Source organism: Lynx rufus, unplaced genomic scaffold, assembly GCF_022079265.1.
Source record: "Lynx rufus isolate CCGP_SWC_20201006 ecotype Redwood Valley unplaced genomic scaffold, mLynRuf1.p SCAF_16, whole genome shotgun sequence".
NCBI classification, from domain to species: domain Eukaryota; kingdom Metazoa; phylum Chordata; class Mammalia; order Carnivora; family Felidae; genus Lynx; species Lynx rufus.
The window spans coordinates 12,273,917-12,297,059 of NW_025814830.1; the positions used below are offsets into that span (position 1 = coordinate 12,273,917).

Here is a 23,143-nt window from a genome sequence, read left to right on the forward strand (position 1 = left end):
GTTGAGCACCCGACTTCGGCTCAAGTCACGATCTCACAGTGGGTTTGAGCCATGCATCCGGCTCTGTGCTGACAGCTTGGAGTCTGGAGCCTGCTTCAGATTCTGTCTCCTTCTCTCTCTGCCCCTCTGCTCACACTCTGTCTCCCTCTCTCTCAAAAATAAACATTAATAGGGGCGCCTGGGTGGCGCAGTCGGTTAAGCGTCCGACTTCAGCCAGGTCACGATCTCGCGGTCCGTGAGTTCGAGCCCCGCGTCAGGCTCTGGGCTGATGGCTCAGAGCCTGGAGCCTGTTTCCGATTCTGTGTCTCCCTCTCTCTCTGCCCCTCCCCCATTCATGCTCTGTCTCTCTCTGTCCCAAAAATAAATAAACGTTGAAAAAAAAATTAAAAAAAAAAATAAATAAATAAACATTAATAAAAAATAATACTTACGTCAAAATGGCGTAGTGGCATATCCTGTTACCCTTCATTTACAAAGTAGGGTTTAGAAATCTCTGCCTCCCACAGGGAAGCCTTTTCATTCCTCATCCTGAGTTGTGAGCAAGGCGAACTCCTGGATGAGCAGCAGTGTGTTTTGTGTTAAAGGCATTCGTGGCATTCAGGGATGTGGCTGTGGACTTCACCCGAGAGGAATGGAGTTTGCTGAGCCCTGCCCAGAGGACCCTGCACAGGGAAGTGATGCTGGAGACCTACAACCACCTGGTCTCACTAGGTAAGGATGGCTTCCCTTAGCACTTAAAATCTGTCCCACAGAGTATTTTCTACACACCATGAGGAAAGCCTACCGTGAAGCAACTGGCCTAGGGTTGGGCTTAAAAACAATAATTTACATTTTCCCTCAGGGTAAATCTGGATTTATTAGAATTAGAAACAGGCGGATTTACTCATGTTGCATATAATACTGTGTTTCCAGTCCTCTTTCTCAAGTCTGGGGGCTCTCCTCTCTTTTTACTTTACCTTGTTTGAAACCTAGGAGATTTTCATTCACCAAGTATTAATACGCTGATTTTCTGATTAGAGTCACCTTTACTTACTCAACTCTTCTTCTGTAGAGAGTTCACTATTTTTTTAATGGGTTTTTTTAATGTTTGTTTATTTTTGAGAGAGGGGAAGCAGGGGAGGGGCAGAGAGAGGGAGACAGAGAATCCCAACCAGGCTGTCAGTGCAAAGCCCAATGTGGGGCTTGAACTCAGGAACCGTGAGATCGTGACCTGAGCCGAAGTTCGATGCTCAAACAACTGAGCCACCCAGGCACCCTGAGAGTTCACTGTTATAGGTCCTTTGTACCACCCTTTGGGTTTCCCTCCCCATTTTGGCTCTGAGTTCTGGAATGGCCCCTTGAGCCCATAACCAAAAATCTCCTTGTTTGTTTTTTTCCCCCTATGAACAGAAATTCCATTTTCCAAACCAAAACTCATTTCTCAGCTGGAGCAAGGAGAAGAGCCCTGGATTGAGGAGAAACGATGTCCGCTGGTCCTCTGTCCAGGTAAGTATGACACAGGGAAGATGGGACCATCTGCAGCTTGACAGATAGGGAAGGAGGACGCATCTCTCAGGTACAGGAAAGAAGCTCTTCTCGGGTCTCCTAGGTCGTTGGTAAGTCTGCCTGGCATGAGTTCCCTTCCAGAATATCATTTTCAGTTGAGGGAGGGACTTTCTTGGTTTCCTTGTCTCTTTCCTCTACCAGGAAGCCTCCCTTCCTCTTACTTGGCTTGCCTTCTTCATCATGTTTAGTCTTTCCTCATGCGTGGGCTTCTTTCTCTCATCGTGATCTTAAAAACTGTACCTGCCCCATGGATATGAAGTCTGCTACTCTTCAGATACTTTCCAGTTTCTCTTAGGCGAAACATAATCGATTATCTCTACATGTCCAATTCCCATAGTTTAAAAAATGCATTACTCAGTAATGAAGATTAAGTTCCCATGAGCCAACATCCTCGCTTAAAAAATAAAACATTACCTAAACAATTTAAGTTCCTATTTCCCTTTCCCAGATTCTACCCTATACCTTCCCACACCTCTGCCCAAAGAGTAGTGTTTTTTCAAAATTAGGGATTTATAATTTTATGCATGGCTTTTTGTTTTGCTTCATAAATATGAATCCCTCAACTATCTATAGTTGTTTGGCATATTTTTAAACTTTACATTAACGTCATCATAATATGTATATCCTTCTGTAGTTTGCTCTCTTCACTGACACTGAGTTTATAAGATTCATCCATGTTGATATAGGTTGTTCTGGTTCATTCATTTGCACTACTATATCGTGTTTATTGTAGTCTATGCATAATTAAAATACAAAATTCATTTATCCATTTTCTTTTGTTGGACATCTGTGGTTTTACCAATTTTGGCTATTAAAGAATGCAACTATAAACATTATCATACAGGTGTCCTTGGGCATAGAAGCATTTGTGTCTTTAAGATATGTGCCCAGGAATAGAGTAGCTGAGTCAAAGAGTGTGCACTTGTCCATCTGGCCTAGGCAATGCCAACTGGCCCTCAACAATTGTTTCATTCGTCTGCAGGGTTGCCATGACAAAAGGTTTTAGTTTTTGACCATCCTTTGGGTATGAAATGGCCTCTCACACTAGTTTTAATTTGCTTAGCACGGAGTTGAGCATCTTTTCAAACGTTCATAGGTTGATTAGCATTGAATTCTGTGAATTGCCTGTTCAAATCTTTTGCCTGCTTTTCTCTTTCTTGTCCATTGGCAAAAGTATTTAAATAAATCCTGGAAATGAATCCTTTGTTAAATGTACTATGTCCATCTTCTTCCAGTCTGTGGGCTGCCTATATGCTTTTCAAAAAGCTGTTTAATTTTGAAATAATAGAAGTCTCAATCTAAAAATAATGCAGAAAGTTCCCATCTACTCTTCTCTCAGCTTTCTCCAATTTCAAAACCCAAGAAGTTGACATTGGTACAGTACTATTAAATAAACTGCAGACTTTAATCAGATTCAGATTTTGTAAAGGTACTTTTTTTTTTTAAGTTTATTTATTTATTTACTTAGAGAGTGTGCAGGGGAGGGGCAGAGAGAGAGAGGGAGAGAAAGAATCACGAGCAGGCTCTGTACTGTCACTGTCAGCCTGGAGTCCGACATGAGATCATGACCTGAGCCAAAATCAAGAGTCAAATGTTCAACCAACTCAGCCACCCAGGCGCCCCTCATTTCCTACAGCTTTACAGTAAGTCTTAGTGTTTGGTAGTTTAAGTCCTCCCATCTTATTCTTCACGTGTCTTTGTAGCTTTACCCATTGAACTTTTACAATCAACTTGTCAGATTTCATGAAGTATCCTGTCAGGATTTTGTTGTAGTTGCATTGAATTTATATATTAATTAATATACATGTATTAATATATTAATTTGGAGAAAATTGACCTCTTTTACAATATTAAATCTCTTAGTGTGGTGTATTCCTTCACTTATTTATTAATACATCTTTATTGCTACCTTTTGGTAGGTTTTATAACTTTCTGTAAATGTACATCTTTAAATTTATACATAGGCTTATTTTTTTGGAGAGTTATATTTTTACAAACTAAATTTGTATAATTTCTTTGTTAAAATATGTAACTAAAATTCATTTCATCATAATGATCATATACCCAGTGGCCTTGTTGAGTGGTTTAATTAATTCAATAATTTGTCCTGTGTATATTCTTTGGAGTTTCATACGTAGACAACTGTTTTACCTGTTTATTTTGCCTTTTGTTGTTGTTGTTCTTTTTGTCTTTGTTGATCATGTCTATTGTATGTTTTATGTCTGAACTTCTGTTTAATATTTCCTTTCTCTTCTTACTTTGGGCTTATTTTATTATTCTTTTTCTGTTTTTGAGATAGATGCTTAACATTATTACGTTTCAGCCTTCCTTCTTGTCTGGTATAAGGATTTAAGACTGTAGATGTCCTTGTATCCCTAACACATATTTGCAGCTTCTGTTCCACCTCTGAATCCTTACCTCTGGTACCTTGAGCCCATAAGGCTTTGGTGTTTCATCACTATTTCTCCACTGCTGTGGTTGTGTGTGTCAGGAGTGCTCTTTAGCAAGAAACTCACAAACGAAATTCTTACCCTTCCCTTTCCATTGCTTTTTTAGTGTAAACTCTCTCCTCCACCAGTTTCTGGTTGCTTTTGAGTGTTTTCCAGTGACTTTAAGTAATTATTTCTTGTATTTATCCAGTTTCATCATTGTTTTCTGTAGGGGATTCTTGTGACCAATTCAATATATATATTTTGGACTTGAGATTTGGAAATTACTTCAAAATTACAGAAAATTTGCAAAAATAAAATTAGTACAGGGGCACCTGTGTGACTCAGTTGGCTAAGTATCCAACTCTTGATTTCGGCTCAAGTCATGGTCTCACAGCTTGTGAGATCGAGCCCCACATCGGGCTTGCTGATAGTGCAGAGCCTGCTTAGGATTCTTTGTTTCCCTCTCTCTCTGCCACTCTCTCTCTCTCTCTCTCTCAAAAATTAAATAAAAATTAAAAAATAAAATTAGTACAAAGAATACCTTATATCCTCTACACACACATATGTGTAAATATATATGGCATATATGTTATTATAAAATAGCATCATAAAATTACCTATTAATATTTTACATTTGCTTATGTGCTATCTTATGTACTTGTTCTCCCATCGCCTTCTCCCCTCTCCAGATGTATGTGGATATATTTATGTATATATATGTGTGCATGTAGGTTCATATGTGCATTTTGTTAAAAGATTTTTTTAAGGAGGGCAATGTTGTCATATAACCATGGTAGTTATCAACGTCAATAAATTTAACTTTGATACAGTAATGTTATCTAATATCTACTTCTCATATTATAATTTTGTCAGTAGACGCAGTAATATCTTTTTTTACTCTCCAGAACATCCAATCCAGGTTTAGGTAGCACATTGACATGTCATGTCTATTTAATCTCCCTTAATACAGATCATTTCAGTAACCTTTCCTGTCTTTTGGACACTGACATTTTAGAAATACACAGTCTTACAGTTCCTGTTTTTTTTTAAACTTCATTGAGATATAATTTATATACCATAAAATCTACTTATTGTAAGTTGCATTATTTTTGGTAAACGTTTATTGTTGTATGATCATTTCTTCCATTTAACTTTAGAATAGTCCATTGTTCCAAAAAGTTCCTTTTTGCCCATTTGCATCTATTCTTCCAGTGGTTCCTCCTAGGGAACCACTGATATGCTGTCTCTCTAGATTTGCTGTTTCTGGACTTTTTCTATAAATGGTATCATAAAACATATAGCTTTTTGTATCTGGCATAATGTTTTTGAGTTCATCCGGGTTGTGGCATGTATCAGTAATCCATTCCTTTTTATTTCCATATAATATTCCATTGTGTGAATAGAGCAATTTTGTTTACCCATTCACAGGTTGATGGATATATGGGTGGTGTCTACTTCTGGCTATTGTGAATAGTGCTGCTAAGAACAATCATGTACCAGTCTCGATGTGGGCATACATTTTCATTTTGGGGTAGATAAGTAGCTATAAAATTTCTGGATTGTATGCTTTGTTCACATTTAACTTTTTTTTTTTTTTAATTTTTTTTTCAACGTTTTTATTTATTTTTGGGACAGAGAGAGACAGAGCATGAATGGGGGAGGGGCAGAGAGAGAGGGAGACACAGAATCGGAAACAGGCTCCAGGCTCCGAGCCATCAGCCCAGAGCCCGACGCGGGGCTCAAACTCACGGACGGTGAGATCGTGACCTGGCTGAAGTCGGACGCTTAACCGACTGCGCCACCCAGGCGCCCCCACATTTAACTTTTTAAGAAGCTGCAAATTGTTTTCCAAAGTGGCTGTACATTTCTATTAGCATTTCTGTGTTACATTTCCGTTTTCTATTTTTACATTTTCTGTTAGCAGGATGTTAGAGTTTCACTTTCTCTGCATCCTTGTCAGCACTTGGAATTGTCTCTAATTGTGATTATAAACATTCTGGTGGATGTGTAGTGGTATTTCACTGTGGTTTTAATTTGCATTTCCCTAGTACTGATGATGTTGATCTTTTCATGTGCTTAGAACCATTACATATCTTCTTTAATGAAATAGCTATTCAGTTCTTTTGCCCATTTTTCAATTGGATTGTTTTGTCTTTTTCACTTGTAAGAGTTGTTCATATATTTTAGACACAGTCCTAAAGCAGATATACGATTTTCACATACTTTCCACTCTATAAAATGAAGTTTCAGAAGACAAGTTTGTGGCTTGGCTTTTCACTCTCTTTAATGGTGTCTTTTCTTTCTTTCTTTTTTTTTTTTTTTTTTTTTTTTATATATATGAAATTTATTGACAAATTGGTTTCCATACAACACCCAGTGCTCATCCCAAAAGGTGCCCTCCTCAATACCCATCACCCACCCTCCCCTCCCTCCCACCCCCCATCAACCCTCAGTTTGTTCTCAGTTTTTAACAGTCTCTTATGCTTTGGCTCTCTCCCACTCTAACCTCTTTTTTTTTTTTTCCTTCCCCTCCCCCATGGGTTCCTGTTAAGTTTCTCAGGATCCACATAAGAGTGAAACCATATGGTATCTGTCTTTCTCTGTATGGCTTATTTCACTTAGCATTACACTCTCCAGTTCCATCCACGTTGCTACAAAAGGCCATATTTCATTTTTTCTCATTGCCACGTAGTATTCCATTGTGTATATATACCACAATTTCTTTATCCATTCATCAGTTGATGGACATTTAGGCTCTTTCCATAATTTGGCTATTGTTGAGAGTGCTGCTATGAACATTGGGGTACAAGTGCCCCTATGCATCAGTACTCCTGTATCCCTTGGATAAATTCCTAGCAGTGCTATTGCTGGGTCATAGGGTAGGTCTATTTTTAATTTTCTGAGGAACCTCCACACTGCTTTCCAGAGCGGCTGCACCAATTTGCATTCCCACCAACAGTGCAAGAGGGTTCCCGTTTCTCCACATCCTCTCCAGCATCTATAGTCTCCTGATTTGTTCATTTTGGCCACTCTGACTGGCGTGAGGTGATACCTGAGTGTGGTTTTGATTTGTATTTCCCTGATAAGGAGCGACGCTGAACATCTTTTCATGTGCCTGTTGGCCATCTGGATGTCTTCTTTAGAGAAGTGTCTATTCATGTTTTCTGCCCATTTCTTCACTGGGTTATTTGTTTTTCGGGTGTGGAGTTTGGTGAGCTCTTTATAGATTTTAGATACTAGCCCTTTGTCCGATATGTCATTTGCAACTATCTTTTCCCATTCCGTTGGTTGCCTTTTAGTTTTGTTGATTGTTTCCTTTGCTGTGCAGAAGCTTTTTATCTTCATAAGGTCCCAGTAATTCACTTTTGCTTTTAATTCCCTTGCCTTTGGGGATGTGTCGAGTAAGAGATTGCTACGGCTGAGGTCAGAGAGGTCTTTTCCTGCTTTCTCCTCTAAGGTTTTGATGGTTTCCTGTCTCACATTTAGGTCCTTTATCCATTTTGAGTTTATTTTTGTAAATGGTGTGAGAAAGTGGTCTAGTTTCAACCTTCTGCATGTTGCTGTCCAGTTCTCCCAGCACCATTTGTTAAAGAGGCTGTCTTTTTTCCATTGGATGTTCTTTCCTGCTTTGTCAAAGATGAGTTGGCCATACGTTTGTGGGTCTAGTTCTGGGGTTTCTATTCTATTCCATTGGTCTGTGTGTCTGTTTTTGTGCCAATACCATGCTGTCTTGATGATGACAGCTTTGTAGTAGAGGTTAAAGTCTGGGATTGTGATGCCTCCTGCTTTGGTCTTCTTCTTCAAAATTCCTTTGGCTATTCGGGGCCTTTTGTGGTTCCATATGAATTTTAGGATTGCTTGTTCTAATTTCGAGAAGAATGCTGGTGCAATTTTGATTGGGATTGCATTGAATGTGTAGATAGCTTTGGGTAGTATTGACATTTTGACAATATTTATTTTTCCAATCCATGAGCAGGGAATGTCTTTCCATTTCTTTAAATCTTCTTCAATTACCTTCATAAGCTTTCTATAGTTTTCAGCATACAGATCCTTTACATCTTTGGTTAGATTTATTCCTAGGTATTTTATGCTTCTTGGTGCAATTGTGAATGGGATCAGTTTCTTTATTTGTCTTTCTGTTGCTTCATTGTTAGTGTATAAGAATGCAACTGATTTCTGTACATTGATTTTGTATCCTGCAACTTTGCTGAATTCATGTATCAGTTCTAGCAGACTTTTGGTGGAGTCTATCGGATTTTCCATGTATAATATCATGTCATCTGCAAAAAGCGAAAGCTTGACTTCATCTTTGCCAATTTGGATGCCTTTGATTTCCTTTTGTTGTCTGATTGCTGATGCTAGAACTTCCAGCACTGTGTTAAACAACAGCGGTGAGAGTGGGCATCCCTGTCGTGTTCCTGATCTCAGGGAAAAAGCTCTCAGTTTTTCCCCGTTGAGGATGATGTTAGCTGTGGGCTTTTCATAAATGGCTTTTATGATCTTTAAGTATGTTCCTTCTATCCCGACTTTCTCAAGAGTTTTTATTAAGAAAGGGTGCTGGATTTTGTCAAAGGCCTTTTCTGCATCGATTGACAGGATCATATGGTTCTTCTCTTTTTTTTTGTTAATGTGATGTATCACGTTGATTGATTTGCGAATGTTGAACCAGCCCTGCATCCCAGGAATGAATCCCACTTGATCATGGTGAATAATTCTTTTTATATGCTGTTGAATTCGATTTGCTAGTATCTTATTGAGAATTTTTACATCCATATTCAACAGGGATATTGGCCTGTAGTTCTCTTTTTTTACTGGGTCTCTGTCTGGTTTAGGAATCAAAGTAATACTGGCTTCATAGAATGAGTCTGGAAGTTTTCCTTCCCTTTCTATTTCTTGGAATAGCTTGAGAAGGATAGGTATTATCTCTGCTTTAAACGTCTGGTAGAACTCCCCTGGGAAGCCGTCTGGTCCTGGACTCTTATTTGTTGGGAGATTTTTGATAACCGATTCAATTTCTTCGCTGGTTATGAGTCTGTTCAAGCTTTCTATTTCCTCCTGATTGAGTTTTGGAAGAGTGTGGGTGTTCAGGAATTTGTCCATTTCTTCCAGGTTGTCCAGTTTGTTGGCATATAATTTTTCATAGTATTCCCTGATAATTGTTTGTATCTCTGAGGGATTGGTTGTAATAATTCCATTTTCATTCATGATTTTATCTATTTGGGTCATCTCCCTTTTCTTTTTGAGAAGCCTGGCTAGCGGTTTGTCAATTTTGTTTATTTTTTCAAAAAACCAACTCTTGGTTTCATTGATCTGCTCTACAGTTTTTTTAGATTCTATATTGTTTATTTCTGCTCTGATCTTTATTATTTCTCTTCTTCTGCTGGGTTTAGGCTGCCTTTGCTGTTCTGCTTCTATTTCCTTTAGGTGTGCTGTTAGATTTTGTATTTGGGATTTTTCTTGTTTCTTGAGATAGGCCTGGATTGCAATGTATTTTCCTCTCAGGACTGCCTTCGCTGCATCCCAAAACGTTTGGATTGTTGTATTTTCATTTTCGTTTGTTTCCATGTATTTTTTGATTTCTTCTCTAATTGCCTGGTTGACCCACTCATTCGTTAGTAGGGTGTTCTTTAACCTCCATGCTTTTGGAGGCTTTCCAGACTTTTTCCTGTGGTTGATTTCAGGCTTCATAGCATTGTGGTCTGAAAGTATGCATGGTATAATTTCAATTCTTGTAAACTTATGAAGGGCTGTTTTGTGACCCAGTATATGATCTATCTTGGAGAATGTTCCATGTGCACTCGAGAAGAAAGTATATTCTGTTGCTTTGGGATGCAGAGTTCTAAATATATCTGTCAAGTCCATCTGATCCAGTGTCTCATTCAGGGCCCTTGTTTCTTTATTGACCGTGTGTCTAGATGATCTATCCATTTCTGTAAGTGGGGTGTTAAAGTCCCCTGCAATTACCACATTCTTATCAATAAGGTTGCTTATGTTTATGAGTAATTGTTTTATATATTTGGGGGCTCCAGTATTCGGCGCATAGACATTTATAATTGTTAGCTCTTCCTGATGGATAGACCCTGTAACTATTATATAATGTCCTTCTTCATCTCTTGTTACAGCCTTTAATTTAAAGTCTAGTTTGTCTGATATAAGTATGGCTACTCCAGCTTTCTTTTGGCTTCCAGTAGCATGATAAATAGTTCTCCATCCCCTCACTCTGAATCTAAAGGTGTCCTCAGGTCTAAAATGAGTCTCTTGTAGACAGCAAATAGATGGGTCTTGTTTTTTTATCCATTCTGATACCCTATGTCTTTTGGTTGGTGCATTTAATCCATTTACATTCAGTGTTATTATAGAAAGATACGGGTTTAGAGTCATTGTGATGTCTGTATGTTTTATGCTTGTAGTGATGTCTCTGGTACTTTGTCTCACAGGGTCCCCCTTAGGATCTCTTGTAGGGCTGGTTTAGTGGTGACAAATTCCTTCAGTTTTTGTTTGTTTGGGAAGACCTTTATCTCTCCTTCTATTCTAAATGACAGACTTGCTGGATAAAGGATTCTCGGCTGCATATTTTTTCTGTCTAGCACACTGAAAATCTCGTGCCAATTCTTTCTGGCCTGCCAAGTTTCAAAAGAGAGATCAGTCACGAGTCTTATAGGTCTCCCTTTATATGTGAGGGCACGTTTACCCCTTGCTGCTTTCAGAATTTTCTCTTTATCCTTGTGTTTTGCCAGTTTCACTATGATATGTCGTGCAGAAGATCGATTCAAGTTACGTCTGAAGGGAGTTCTCTGTGCCTCTTGGATTTCAATGCCTTTTTCCTTCCCCAGTTCAGGGAAGTTCTCAGCTATTATTTCTTCAAGTACCCCTTCAGCACCTTTCCCTCTCTCTTCCTCCTCTGGGATACCAATTATGCGTATATTATTTCTTTTTAGTGTATCACTTAGTTCTCTAATTTTCCCCTCATACTCCTGGATTTTTTTATCTCTCTTTTTCTCAGCTTCCTCTTTTTCCATAACTTTATCTTCTAGTTCACCTATTCTCTCCTCTGCCTCTTCCATCCGAGCCGTGGTGGTTTGCATTTTGTTTTGCATTTCCTTTAAAGCGTTTTTCAGCTCCTCGTGACTGTTCCTTAGTCCCTTGATCTCTGTAGCAAGAGATTCTCTGCTGTCCTGTATACTGTTTTCCAGCCCAGCGATTAATTTTATGACTATTATTCTAAATTCACTTTCTGTTATATTATTTAAATCCTTTTTGATCAGCTCATTAGCTGTTGTTATTTCCTGGAGATTCTTCTGAGGGGAATTCTTCCACTTGGTCATTTTGGATAGTCCCTGGTGTGGTGAGGACCTGCAGGGCACTTCCCCTGTGCTGTGGTGTATAACTGGAGTTGGTAGGCGGGGCCGCAGTCAGTCCTGATGTCTGCCCCCAGCCCACCGCTGGGGCCACAGTCAGACTGGTGTGTGCCTTCTCTTCCCCTCTCCTAGGGGCGGGATTCCCTGTGGGGTGGTGTGGCCCGTCTGGGCTACTTGCACACTGCCAGGCTTGTGGTGCTGGGGTTCTGGCGTATTAGCTGGGGTGGGTAGGCAAGGTGCACGGCGGCAGGGGGGGCAGGCTTAGCTCGCTTCTCCTTAGGTGATCCACTTCAGGAGGGGCCCTGTGGCAGCTGGAGGGAGTCAGATCCGCTGCCGGAGGTTTGGCTCCGCAGAAGCACAGAGTTGGGTGTTTGCGTAGAGCCAGCAATTTCCCTGGCCGGAACCGGTTCCCTTTGGGATTTTGGCTGGGGGATGGGCGGGGGAGATGGCGCTGGCGAGCACCTTTGTTCCCCGCCAAACTGAGCTCTGTCGTCCGGGGGCTCCGCAGCTCACCCTCCCTTTGTCCTCCAGCCTTCCCGCTTTCCGAGCAGAGCTGTTAACTTATGACCTCCCAGACGCTAAGTCGCGCTTGCTGTCGGAACACAGTCCGTCAGGCCCCTCCGCTTTTGCAAGCCGGACTCGGGGGCTCTGCTTGGCCGGCGAGCCGCCCCTCCGCCCTGGCTCCCTCCCGCCAGTAGGTGGAGCGCGCACCGCCTCGCCGCCCTTCCTACCCTCTTCCGTGGGCCTCTCGTCTGCACTTGGGTCCGGTGACTCCGTTCTGCTAATCCTCTGGCGGTTTTCTGGGTTATTTAGGCAGGTGTAGGTGGAATCTAAGTGATCAGCAGGACGCGCGGTGAGCCCAGCGTCCTCCTACGCCGCCATCTTCTTTTCTTTCTTTTAAAAAAAAATTTTTTTTAATGTTTATTTATTTCTGAGACAGAGACAGAGCATGAGTGGGGGAGGGGCAGAGAGAGAGAGGGAGACACAGAATCCGAAGCAAGCTCCAGGCTCTGAGCTGTCAGCACAGAGCCCGACATGGGGCTCGAACTCACAAACCATGAGATCATGACCTGAGTCCAATCATGACTTGAGCAACCGACTGAGCCACCCAGGCACCCCAATGGTGTCTTTTCAAGCATAAGTTTTACACTTTAGTGATGTCCAGTTTTTAAATGGATTGTGCTTTTGGTGGTGTAACTAAGAACTTTTTTGCCTTTTGTTTGGAGTGTTCGGTTTGTTCATATTTAATACAATTATTGATTGCATTAAGTCTGCCATTTAGCTATTTGTTTTTTATATGTCTCATGGTTTTTTTTATTCTTCTCCCTTCCTTTTGGCACAAATATGGAGTTTTTGCAGTTATTTTCTTAGTGCAGCTCTAGGAATTAAAATATGCATCTAATCTATCACAATCTAGTTAATAGTTTCAGTAAAATAGATATTTTATAAAGCCCACAATATGGTGTTATAGGCCTTTTATGATAATCTTAGGCACTTTAGAGAAGTTAAGAGAAGAAAAGAGAAAAATATACAGACATAGTCTTTTATATTCACTTACATATTTACCAGTGTTGATGGTCCTCATTTGTTCCTGCGGATTTGAGTTAGTGTCTGGTGTCATTTCTTTTCAGCCTGGAGGACTTACTTAGTATTTCTTGTAAGGCACATTTGCCAGCAATAGATACTTTCTGAGTACTTTTTAATCTGTGAATATCTTTGTATCAATTTTTTTCTTTTTTTTAAATTTAAATTTTATTTTTAAGAGAGAGAGAGAGCGAGCATGCACATGAGTGGGGGAGGGGCAGAGAGAGAGGGAGACACAGAATCCGAAGCAGGCTCCAGGCTCCCAGCTGTCAGCACAGAGTCCGATGCAGGAGTTGAACTCATGAACCGTGAAGTCATGACCTAAGCTGAAGTCGGACACTGAACCCACTGAGCCACCCAGGCACCCCTATCAATTTCATTTTTGAGGGATACTCTTGTAAGAATAGAATTCTCCCTGGCTAGCTTTTCTTTTTTTTTTTTTTTTTTTAATTTATTTTGATAGAGAGTGTGCACATACATGCACGTGGGGTAGGGGCAGAGAGAGAGGGAGAGAAAGAATCCCAAGCAGGCCCCTATACTGTTAGCTCAGAGCCCAATGCAGGCTCGAACTTATGAACCATGAGATCATGGCCTGAGCAGAAATTGGAAGCTTAACCAACTGAGCCACCCAGGTGTCCCCTTCCTTGTTAACTTTTTAACCTTTATTTCAGCACTTTGAATAAATCACTCCACTGCTTTTTGGTCTCCATTACTTCTGATGAGAAGTTAGCACTAATCATACTGTTTCTTCCTGTGCATGTTGAATCATTTTCCTTTTACTGGTTTTAAGATTTTCTCTTTGTCTTTTTTTTCTGATAGTCAACAATCTGGCTATGATGGTCTCTCTAGGACTTTATGTTTTTCTTGGGGTTTGTTGAGCTTCTTGGATTTGCAGATTAATGTTTTTCATCAAATTTCAGACTTTTTAGTTACTATTTCTTTGGACATTTTTTTCCTGTTCTTTCTCTCTGTTGTCTCCTTCATGTGTCCTCGTTGCACATAGATTGGTTTATTCGATGGTGTCCCACAGGTTTCTGGGGCTCTTTGCTTTTCTTCGATCTTTCTTTCACCTGTTCTTCAGTTTAGGTAATTTCTATAGATTTATCTTCAACTTCATTGTTTCTGTTACCAACTCAAATATGCTGTTGGATCTCTCTAGTAATTTTGTAATTTCAGTTATTTGACTTTTTAATTCCAGAATTTCCTTTTACTCCTTTTTAATAGTTTTTATTCTTTATTGAGATTTTCTTTTAAACTTTTTTTTTTTTTTCAACGTTTTATTTATTTTTGGGACAGAGAGAGACAGAGCATGAACGGGGGAGGGGCAGAGAGAGAGGGAGACACAGCATCGGAAACAGGCTCCAGGCTCTGAGCCATCAGCCCAGAGCCCGACGCGGGGCTCGAACTCACGGACCGCGAGATCGTGACCTGGCTGAAGTCGGACGCTTAACCGACTGCGCCACCCAGGCGCCCCGAGATTTTCTATTTCTTAAGTGGTCATACTTTCCTTTAAGTTTTTACACACTTTTTCTTTTAGTTCTTTAATTATATTCATAATACCAGCCTTGAATGCTCTTTTTCCCTCGTACATCAACATCTGGGCCACCCAGCAAAGTTTCTGTTGGCTACATTTTTTCCTCCACATAGGTCACTCTTTCCTGTTTCTTTGAAAACTGGATATTTTAGATACTGCATTGTATCCCTTCTGGTATCTCATGTTTCCTGCCTAGATGTTGTTGCTGTTTTTGGTTTAGAAACGTTTCTAACCTTAATACAGGGAATATGCTTTTTCTGTGAAGATGATGTTTCTGTGTGATTTGTTATTTTATTCTTGTGTTTATTTTTAATCCTGGCTTCCTGTTTTCAACCTTGTGTCTGCAGAGCTTAGTGAACTGTGACATTAGAAATAGGTTGTGTTCAAAGACTTTGGGCCAGTAAGGCTTCCTGCCTCTGCCACTGGATGAGTGTGTGGGGTAGGGAGCTCAAAGTTCAGATAGTTTTCAAGCCTTTTCTGGCCTTTTACTTTCCACTGACCCCTCTGATGTTTTCCTCTTTACTTGGTTGTAGCCTCTCTATCAGGAGGGTTATGTGCATCAATCACATCAATCTTCCCTGCTTTTGCAAACAGCCTTTCAGTCAGCCAGGATTGTGTGGAGAGTTTATCAAGCCCTTCCCTGGCTCTCTCATTTTCAGGTTTCCCTTGCTACATTTCTGGATGGTCTACCAGTCTTTTTTGTTGTTGTTCCCAACCAAGACTGAACCTCAGACAGCAGTCCCTGGTGGCCTTCCGTGTTCATTTACCACCTAGATCACATTTATGGACAGTTCCACTGGGCATTGGTTTTTCACCTCCCGCTCAAATCAAGTGACTGCCCCTCTGGCAGCAGCAGCACTGATCATTCTATGGCCTGTCCTAGTATAACGACCACACCAACCAAGCTGGGGGATTGGAAGGGTGAGAGCAGCTCCAGGCAACAATGCTGCAGATTCCCACTTTTCTTATCTGGAGTTCAGTATTTTTCGTGAATAAACACTTCTCAAGTTATTGTAGGTTTTTGATTGATTTCTGGAATTAAACTTTGTAGTCTGTCAGGTATTGTGAAAATAAGTTTTTAGTATGAGTTTTCCACATTGCCATAGAACAAGGGTCAAAAACTTTTTCTGTAAGGGGCTACATTAGTAAATATTTTAAGCTTTCCAAGTTATGTGCCCCATTGGTTGGTTGGTTGGCTTGCTTTTCTTTCTTTCCTTTCCTTTCCCCTTCCCTTTCCTCCTCTCTTCTCTCCTCTCCTCCCTTGCCCCTCCCCTTCCCCTCCCTTGCCCCTCCCCTTCCTTCTCTCTTCTTTCTTTTTTTTCTTTTCTTTTCTTTCTTTCTTTCTTTCTTTCTTTCTTTCTTTCTTTCTTTTTCTTTTATCCTTCCTTCCTCTTTCTTTCTTTCTTTCTTTCTTTCTTTCTTTCTTTCTTTCTTTCCTTCTTTCCTTCCTTCTTTTTCTTCCTTTCTCCCTCCCTCTCTCTCTCCCTCCCTCCCTCACTCTCTCCCTCTTTCCCTCTCTCCCTCACTCCCTCTCTCCCTCTCTTTTACTTTCTCCTTCCTTCCTTCCTTCCTTCCTTCCTTCCTTCCTTCCTTCCTTCCTTCCTTCCCCTAGAAAGGTAAAACCCATTTTTAGCTGGTGGGTCATACCAAAACAGGTTGCAGGCTGAATCTGGCTTTCTAGACAAGTTTGCTAACTCCTGTACTTAAAAATGTAATGTTTAAATTCAAATGAAAAATAGCCATTTTTTATGGATGCAAGGATGTCTGAGTGGGAGACATGCTGTGATATAAACATATTATGAATGACCAACAGGCAGAGTAAAATGGCCCAGGCAACCCTACCTATGGCTACTCTGACTAAATATATTCTTTTTTCACCAGGGTCGAAGCTAGAAATTCAACCTTATCCCCCCTGTCCGCTGGCATTCTCTAGTCAGCGAGGCCTCAGCCAACATGTGTGGCTCAGGCATCTTCCTCAGCTCTTCTCAAGTTACTGTGCAGGAAATCATCTCCGTCCGGGGAAACCCTATCCAGAAGATCAGAAACAGCAGCAGAAACAACTCTTTGATCAAGCCTGCTTGAGTGACAAAGCAGAAATTCAAGAGACAGAAGACTCCAAGCCCTTGTTCAGGAGAGTAAGCAGAAGAGGCACTTGGGAGGTGTTGTCCAGCCCACTGCAAGAACAGCCAGTCGGGTCCGGGGAAGACAACACGGTGCTGGATATAGGGCCCAGCCTAGGCCAGAGGACAGACCTTGAGGAATCAGACAAAGGATCGCGTGGTGTAGAAGTCTCAAGATTTGGGGCAGTCAAATGTGGGGAGTTTGGGCGAGGCTTTTTGAGGGAGTCAAACCTGCTCAGCCTCCAGAAGATGCATACAGGGGAGACACCTTACATGTACACTGAGTGGGGACAGGGCTTTAGCAACATGTCAATCCTCATCAAAAACCAGAAGAAACACTCTGGGGAAAAACCTTATGTGTGCAAGGAGTGTGGACGAGGCTTTACCTGGAGGTCCAACCTCATCACACACCAGAGGACACACTCAGGGGAGAAGCCTTATGTGTGCGAGGAGTGTGGACGAGGCTTCACCTGGAAGTCAAACCTCATCACACACCACAGGACACATTCAGGGGAGAAACCTTATGTGTGCGAGGAGTGTGGACGAGGCTTTACTTGGAAGTCAAACCTCTTCACACATCAAAGGACACATTCAGGGGTCAAGCCTTATATGTGCAAGGAATGTGGGCAGAGTTTTAGCCTGAAGTCAAACCTTATCACACACCAGAGGGCACACTCTGGGGAGAAGCCTTATATTTGCAAGGAATGTGGGCGCGGCTTTCGCCAGCATTCACATCTCATCAGACATAAGAGGACACATTCGGGAGAGAAGCCTTATGTGTGCAGGGAGTGTGAGCAGTGCTTTACCCAGAAGTCACATCTCAGTAGACACTTAAGGACACACACAGGAGAGAAGCCTTACGCGTGCGCGGAATGTGGGCGCCGTTTTAGTTGGAAATCAAACCTCAAGACACACCAGAGGACTCACTCCGGGGTTAAACCTTATGTATGCCTGGAGTGTGGGCAGTGCTTTAGCCTGAAGTCAAACCTCAACAAACACCAGAGGTCACACACGGGGGAGAAGCCATTTGTGTGCAGAGAATGTGGGCGAGGCTTTACCCGGAAGTCAACCCTTATCACACACCAGAGGACACACTCAGGGGAAAAGCCATTTGCGTGCAGGGAGTGTGGACGAGGCTTCAACGATAAGTCAACCCTCATCTCACACCAGAGAACACATTCAGGGGAAAAGCCTTTTGTGTGCAGGGAGTGTGGTAGAAGGTTTAGCCAGAAGCCAAACCTCTTTAGGCACAGGAGGGCACACTCGGGTCATATGCCCTTTGTGTGCAAGGAGTGTGGGCAGGGCTTCTGTGATAGGTTAACTCTCGTCACACACCAGAAGGCACACTCCGGGGGAAAGCCTCACGTGTGCAGGGAGTGTGGGCAAGGCTTTAGCCGGCAGTCACACCTCGTTAGACATCAGAGGATACATTCAGGAGAGAAGCCTTACATTTGTAGGAAGTGTGGGCGAGGCTTTAGTCGGAAATCAAACCTCATCAGACATCAGAGGACACACTCAGGATAGACACCTTGTGTGTACAGCGAGTGTAGTGAAATCTTCAGTCAAGAGTCCTATTTCACAAGATGCCAGAAGTCACACCTAGTGGTTTTAGTAAGAAGTCAGCCATTACCAGACACCAAAGTGGAGACAGCTACTTACGTGTGACAGGAATGTTCACGAGCCCAATGGGAAGAGTCAACCTCTCCAGTCCGCCTGAAGGAGAACTACTGGCTCATTTTCAGGAGCTCTGGCTTCCCCTAGTGGGGATGGTGGGTTGTAGAAGATCAGGTAACTTGATGGAGGGAGCACTTAGAAGTAGATTGAAATAAAGGAATGGAGACTATTCTACTAATGTCATTTCCTGAGAATATTTAAACCCTCCTTACACAGTAGCCTGGATGTTAGAGATAACAGCAATAATAGAGCTCGCCCCTTAAAATCTGTCCGACTTTCTGAGAACAAGGGACTTGACAGAGACCATTGCTGATTTAATCTTCCTTTCCCAGAGCAGGACCCAGCAGCAGTCAGCTTCAGGGAAGTTTGGGAAATGATGAATTCATGGAGACAGAGGTAGTACGTGGGTAGAAGGTTTTATTATGCAAAAGGGCTTACAAGTGAGGAAGACCATGACTGTCCTAGCTCTAGGTTTTGGGAGGAAGTATCCATTTTTGCTTGCTTCCAGGAGCTGTCTCTGGTTTCCAGGTTGAATCCATACTGAAGATATTCTTATTTACCGATGTATTTAGACTAGAAATGTATTATATGCTTTTATGAAGAAAACTGGTAGTAATTTTTGTGAATTTGACTTTCAAATCAGAAGTTAGAATATTGAAAAACAACTGTTGCCATGAACTTGACAGCTTTCCACTACTTAGTCTTTTGTGACAAGATTGCTGATGATATTAATGAATGTGATTTTGTAATACCATATAATGAAATACGTAAACATTTGGAAGATCTGCCTAACTCATTGAACAAGTATTTTCCAAATGATTAGTGTGTGATGCTACAAAATCATCCATGGTGATATTAAAGTATAAGATAGGCAAATGGATTTCAGTTTAAAAGATAAAGGTACCTGGCTGGCTCAGTCAGTAGAGCATGTAGCTCTTGATCTTGGAGTTGTGAGTTCGAGCCCCACCTTTAGGGATAGAGTTTACTTTAAAAAAGAAAAGAAAAACCAAAACCAAAAATTAAAATTAATACCAATCTTTAAAAAAAAAAGAGAGATAAAGGCCAGATTCCACATTACAGTAACCTTTAAAAAATTATCACTTGTTGACTTTTGGTATACTTTGGTATAGTCAAAGAATAATATTAACAAATATCTGAAAAGGTCATTAAGATACATCTCCATTTTTTAAATTTGTACATGTGAGGTCATATTATTTATCTCAGCAAATTAAATGCAAGAGCACATATAAAATACTAGCTATATTAAGATTAAAGAGATTTTCAAAAATACAAGATAATGCCACTCTTCTCACTGACCTATTTTTTTTTTAATTTTTTTGGTGGAAAATATTCAAACCCAAGTGAAAGTGAAGCACTTTACTTCTCATTTAAAGTGTGTTTATGGTTTTGGGGTACCTGGCTGGCTCAGTCGGTGGAGCATGTGATTCTTGATCTCAGGGTTGTGAGTTCAAACCCCACACTGGGTGTAGAGATTACTTAAAAATAAAGGTTTTTAAAAAAAACCAAACAGGTTTGGGGTTGCCTGGCTGGCTCAGTTGGTGGAGCATGCGACTCTTGATCTCAGGGTCATGAGTTCAAGTCCTGTGTTGGGTGTGGAGCTTAACAACAAAACGTTTGGATGTTTATGGTCTATATCTCACAGCAAAAAATACTTCACACACACTTAAACACCAAAAAAAAAAAAAAACGTTACCTAACATACTATTATACTTAATATAATTTAAACTAGGCATGGGGCACCTGGCTGGCTCAGTTGGTGGAGCATGAGAATATTCATCTCTGCATCATGATTTCGTCCCCATGTTGGGTGTAGAGATTACTAAAAAAAAAATAAATAAACTTAAAAAAATTTAAACTAGACATAGAAGAAAATTACCAAATAACACAAATGCAAAGGAAATGCTTGTTAACACCCACTGGCAGATGTAAACCTACAATTGAAGTATGCTGCTCTATGTAGACAAAACACACAAATCTTGGGGAATGCTCATTGCTAGAACTAAATTATATAATTAGTTAATCTCTGTGCCTGTCGCTATGTCTCTTCCTGAATATTCTTGCCAATTTTTCTATTTTTTATTAAAATCTATTCTTTTAATCTTTTCAATGTGTTTTTAACTTATATTTTGTTAATTTTTGTTAATATTTACTAATATCTTGAAGCTAGTTTTTATTAATTGCTTTTTGAAGCTTATTTAGTCATACTTCAGGTTTTTTTTACCTTTTCCTTTTTATTCTGAAAGTCAAATCAGTTATAATTTTTATCTTTATTTTCTCTTTTAGCCAAGAATTACTATTTCTACAAATGGCTAGATGGATGTATTCATTTTTACACTCTCCTAGTATTTAGTTTTTTTTAATGTTGTAGCATTATAGTCAATATATTTTTGTAGTTTCTTCCATTTTATTTTATTAAAAAATGTTAATGTATTTATTTAAATTCAAGTTAGTTAACATACGATGTAGTATTGGCTTCAGGAGTAGAACCCAGTGATTCATCACTTCATATGACACCTAGTGCTCATCCCAACAAATGCCCTCCTTAATGCCCATCACCCATTTAGCCCATCCTCAACCCACCTCCCCTCCAGCAACCCTGTTTGTTCTCTGTATTTAAAAGTCTCTTATGGTTTGCCTCCCTCTCTGTTTTTGTCTTATTTTTCCTTCCCTTCTCCTATGTTTGTTTGTTTGGTTTCTTAAATTCCACATATGAGTGAAATCATATGGTATTTGTTTTTCTCTGACTTATTTTGCTTAGCATAATACACTCTAGTTCCATCCACATTGTTGCAAATGGCAAGATTTCATTCTTTTTGATCGCCAAGTAGTATTCCATTGTATGTATGTATGTATCTTCTCTATGCATTCATCTGTGGATGGACATTTGGGTTCTTTCCATACTTTGGCTATTGTGGATAGCGCTGCTTTATAAACATTGGGTGGGGTACGTGTGTCCCTTCAAATCAGCGTTTTTGATTCCTTTGGATAAATACCTAATAGTGCAATTGCTGGGTCATAGGGTAGTTCTATTTTTAATTTTTTGAGGAACCTCCATGCTGTTTTCCAGAGTGGACTTCCAGTTTAATTCATAAAGTTTAGTTTTGAATCTAATCAAGCTCTGAATTTTCATGTATATCTTTTTTTTTTTTTTTTTTTTTTTTTTTTTAGTTTATTTATTTTGAGAGAGAATAGGGGAGGGTCAGAGAGACAGTGAGAGAGAGAATCCCAAGCAGGCTCCACACCGTCAGTGCAGAGCCCAATATAGGGCTTGAACTCACAAAATGAGATTATGACCTGAGCTGAAACTGAGAGTCAGATGCTTAACTGACTGAGCCACCCAGGCACCCCAGTTTTCTTGAGTATCTTAAAAAGCAAGTATGTAACATGAGTATGTGTATTTTAACAATATTATACCAAAATTAACACAAAAGGTTATAAATGTTGATGTTTTCCTATATCGTTACCTTATTCTCCTGTTGTTTTGTATTAATTTCATATTTATTTCTATGTTAACATGTGAAATTAGATTTGTAATGTAAATATAGATACAAGTAATATTAACAGAATAAGCACCATTGTACTCACCCCAGAAGAAGTAGTAAGCCTTAATTATTTTTAAAAACTTAGCACTTCCATTTCTGTAAGTGAAATAGTCAATAAATTTATGATCATGTTAAGAAACATTTCTCCATGTATTGCCATCAAATTTTGCTTAATACATTTCAAGGCTATTTTATTTAGATCTATAGAAATTAATAAAATTTCTTCTTGATGGATTTTCTCTTTTAAAACCATTGAGCAACCCCAGGTCCCATTCAGTGCTTCTAATTAGTCCGTTCTCAATACTGTTTGCATTTGCCTTTTTTGGTAGTATTTGCTATACTCACTTTTTCATTTTCATCTTGATATTCTTGTTTTGTGAATAGAGCATCCTATTCAAGTACTGGAAGCCACAGTCAGAACAATTAGGTAAGAAAGATAAATAAATACAAAGCATCTAAATTGGAAAGGAATAAGTGAAACCATCTCTATTTACAGACATCATTTTATATATAGAAAATCCAAGTGAACTCAAACTGATAAAGCTAATCAACAAATTGAGCAAAGTTATAGAGTACAAGATCAACAAACAAAAATCTGAGAAAATAGAGAATTCTGTTTTCTTTAAAAAAAATTTTTTTTTTCAACGTTTATTTATTTTTGGGACAGAGAGAGACAGAGCATGAACGGGTGAGGGGCAGAGAGAGAGGGAGACACAGAATCGGAAACAGGCTCCAGGCTCTGAGCCATCAGCCCAGAGCCCGACGCGGGGCTCAAACTCCTGGACCGCAAGATCGTGACCTGGCTGAAGTCAGACGCTTAACCGACTGCGCCACCCAGGCGCCCCTGAGAATTCTGTTTTCTTGAGGGATCTTGGCTGATGGGTTGCCACTGAGTAATGAATTGGGTGACCATGGGGGTATGAGTACTATATACCCTTTAACTCAAAGTTTCTTAGATTTGGCCAATGGGAGCCCCTTCAAGCTGGCCTCTTGTGTCTTTCTGACATGTCTCCATCATTCATTAAGCATCTCCTTAATTTCTGACAGATAGTAAAGGCTCATTTTGTACTTTCTCAGCCCCGGCCCTGGAATTCACCATTTCTCTAAGAAATTATAGTTGCTTTCAGTGGAGAATGATATTTAGGAACCAAGACCTAGGTAATAGGTGTGCTCATTGGTCTTAGACCATCTCTGCTGACAGAGCTAGGAAATTTACGTGTGTGTGTGTGTGTGTGTGTACACAAATACCTGTTTATATCTGAAAAAAAAAATCAGTTCATATGGATACTTCCAATTTCAATCCAACATCACAATGTTTATTCTAACCTTCCTT

At 40.2% G+C, this 23,143-nt stretch overlaps 2 protein-coding genes across 2 annotated transcripts in view; one reads left to right on the plus strand and one right to left on the minus strand.

The window, feature by feature from the left end:
• Window positions 1–19,219, plus strand: part of LOC124511191 (zinc finger protein 383-like) — a 94,075-nt gene extending 74,856 nt beyond the window's left edge. The window contains 1 exon segment of the mRNA XM_047078187.1: window positions 16,914–19,219. Within this exon segment, the coding sequence (XP_046934143.1) occupies window positions 16,914–18,238 (1,325 nt within the window). The 3' untranslated portion in view covers window positions 18,239–19,219.
• LOC124511172 (zinc finger protein 585A) overlaps window positions 1–23,143 on the minus strand; it is a 333,171-nt gene that overhangs the window by 173,474 nt on the left and 136,554 nt on the right. The gene's annotated exons all lie outside the window — the stretch shown is intronic.